The following is a 2,397-nucleotide window of genomic DNA, read 5'->3' as shown; positions in this document are numbered from 1 at the left end:
CCCCAAAGGCCAAATAGCACACGTGGACATTTATGATCAGGCCATTCGACCAACAATAAAATCTCTTACAAGATTCACAGCGTAAGGCTACAGGATTCTATACATTTGGTTTTTTAAAAATGCATATAAGATGTAATTACATGTATTTCCAAAATGATGCTTTGATACCATTCAAAGTCGAAACCCAATGATAGCTATTGATTCTGTAAAAAGCATCTTGGTTGAAAATAAAGTCGTGACAGGCAAGTCAATTCTTTTCTCTTTGACAAAACCGCACCATGTGTATCCCTTATATCAGGGAAAGTTCACACTGACCTCTTCATTCTTAGAAGCCAGCCAGTTCTCCTTGCTTTCAATGAGGAAGGCAATGCAACAGATTACGAAGAAAACACCGATGCCAACTGCGATCGAAATGCCAATCTGGGCTCCCGTAGCTGTGGAAAGACAAAAAACAACATTATGTTACAATTATCTTATTATGCATGGGGAGCCGTTATGGTTCGAGTTTTGCATCCCCTACAACCCAGTAAATTTGCTTTAAGGGGCAGGATACTACGGTTTAACGTCTATCTTCTATCGGACAAAACCAAGCGCGCGGGAAACTGTGAAGACTACTCTAAAGACCTACAGTTGTTGTTTTTTTAGGGGGGGATTAGTTTTTATGTTGGGGGGGGGGGTCAAGAACTCATGGGGTGGCAATATCGGTGTCTGTGGTGCAGCCAACTGCTGAAATTGGCCGTCGTTGGTACGTGTCAGATCTACATCCTGAAAAAAAGGGTAGGGGGGGGGGTTGCAATTTTTCTCCTCCCTCTTGGAACATTTTCCCTCTCAATCCACAGTGCTGATAGGAGACCATGCGCTCAGACCTTTATTGTATCTAGAAAGGCTTCCAACATAACTATGTAAGAGAAAAAAGAGGCACAAAGCAGTATGACATTATGTGTTTCTGAGCCTCGGTTGTTGAAAGAGTTGGTTTTTTTAAAGCTGTCAACGACGCTATCGGCGTTGACGTCAGGGGGTGGGCCTGATATGTAATAACTCACTCTGGGTGGATGGGGTAAGAGTTTCAAATAACCAAATTACTAGTTCTTTTCGCTCGCTTAGAGCTCCCCACTAGAGACATGTGTGTGTGAGTGTGTGTGTGTGTGTGCGTGAGTGTGTGTGTATGCGTGTGTGTGTGTATGAGTGTGTGTGTGTGTGGGGGGGGGGGGGTATAATAGTCCACAAAGTTTTGCATGAGAAAAAACAGTTGAAAAGTAATGTCCGTCTACCTGTCCACGTATCTCCAAGTATCTTACCGATCTGTAACAACAACAACAACAAAGCAACAACAACAACAACAACAACAACAGCAACAACAACAACAACAACAACAACAACAACAACAACAACAACAACAATAACAGCAACAGCAGTAATAAAAATGGGAGCTACTGCAGCAGCACTTTAATTACTGAACCAGTTTTACGCTTTCAAGGAATGGTGTGCCAAAATAGGAGTGGTTTGGGTTTTTGTTTGAATAAAGAGAAGAACATCGACACAATAACGGCAAATTAGAACGGGGAAGAGCAAGACAGAAAGGCAGAATCAGGGGGGAAACAAAAGAAATACAGTGAAACTCGGATTCAACGAGGTCGCCAGGCCAGACCTAATATCTCGTTGAATCCGAGTGTTCGTTATAGCAAACATGAGGTTTTGTGTAGATAATTACAGGCACAGAGCAAGTAATGTATAAAGAGAAGTCACAAGTAGTGCCTGAAACGCCTGATTATAATGAGCTGTGTAAAAAAAAAAAGACCGATTCGTTCAAATGCACTCTTGTGTCATCTTGATAGTTTACCAAAAAGTTGTGTTGCTGTGTAGAGCCTAGCATACGGCAACTTTTGATTCCGTAGACCAGCGCACAATTCATTAAGTAGATCAACGTCAAGACTAGCTTATCAGTGTAATAATGATCTGTTGACGAAGGGAAAAAAGACTGACGCGTTTGTATCTGCGACGTTCAACGCCTTGACCGCTATGCCCCCCGCCCTCCCGACACGCAGGCACGCCATCCATCCGACCCCGACACACGCCAAAGTAGACACGTGCGCTTGCCAACAACGCATGTGTTGGTGTGAAAAAAGGCCGCTGATTGGTCGTTTGCAATCGGTTAAGTGAATAATAGTTCACAATGCAGGTGCAATGGATGGTTTCCGGGAATCCGGGAATAGATAAAGTTCGTTCTGGAATAAAAAATTAGCGAAGCTACGTCTGCGGGGGCTGTTCACCCTGGAAGCGACCTCGTTGAATCCGAGCTCGCTAATTGATTTTAATGAAGAAGAAAAAAACGGGGAATCTATCTCATCTAGTTGAATCCGAGCTCGTTGAATCTGAGTTCCACTTCCTTCCAATTGC

General features: G+C 43.3%; 1 protein-coding gene across 1 annotated transcript in view; it reads right to left on the bottom strand.

Annotated features, from left to right (window-relative positions):
• The window catches only part of LOC101850721 (tolloid-like protein 2), a 50,935-nt gene that overhangs the window by 1,569 nt on the left and 46,969 nt on the right, over positions 1–2,397 (bottom strand). Inside the window, exon 8 of the mRNA XM_005099340.2 lies at positions 316–434. Coding sequence (XP_005099397.1) covers positions 316–434 — 119 coding nt within the window. The remainder of the gene's footprint in view (positions 1–315; positions 435–2,397) is intronic.

This window comes from Aplysia californica, unplaced genomic scaffold, assembly GCF_000002075.1.
Source record: "Aplysia californica isolate F4 #8 unplaced genomic scaffold, AplCal3.0 scaffold00210, whole genome shotgun sequence".
Lineage (NCBI taxonomy): Eukaryota > Metazoa > Mollusca > Gastropoda > Aplysiida > Aplysiidae > Aplysia > Aplysia californica.
This window is presented reverse-complemented; position numbering and strand designations above follow the sequence as displayed.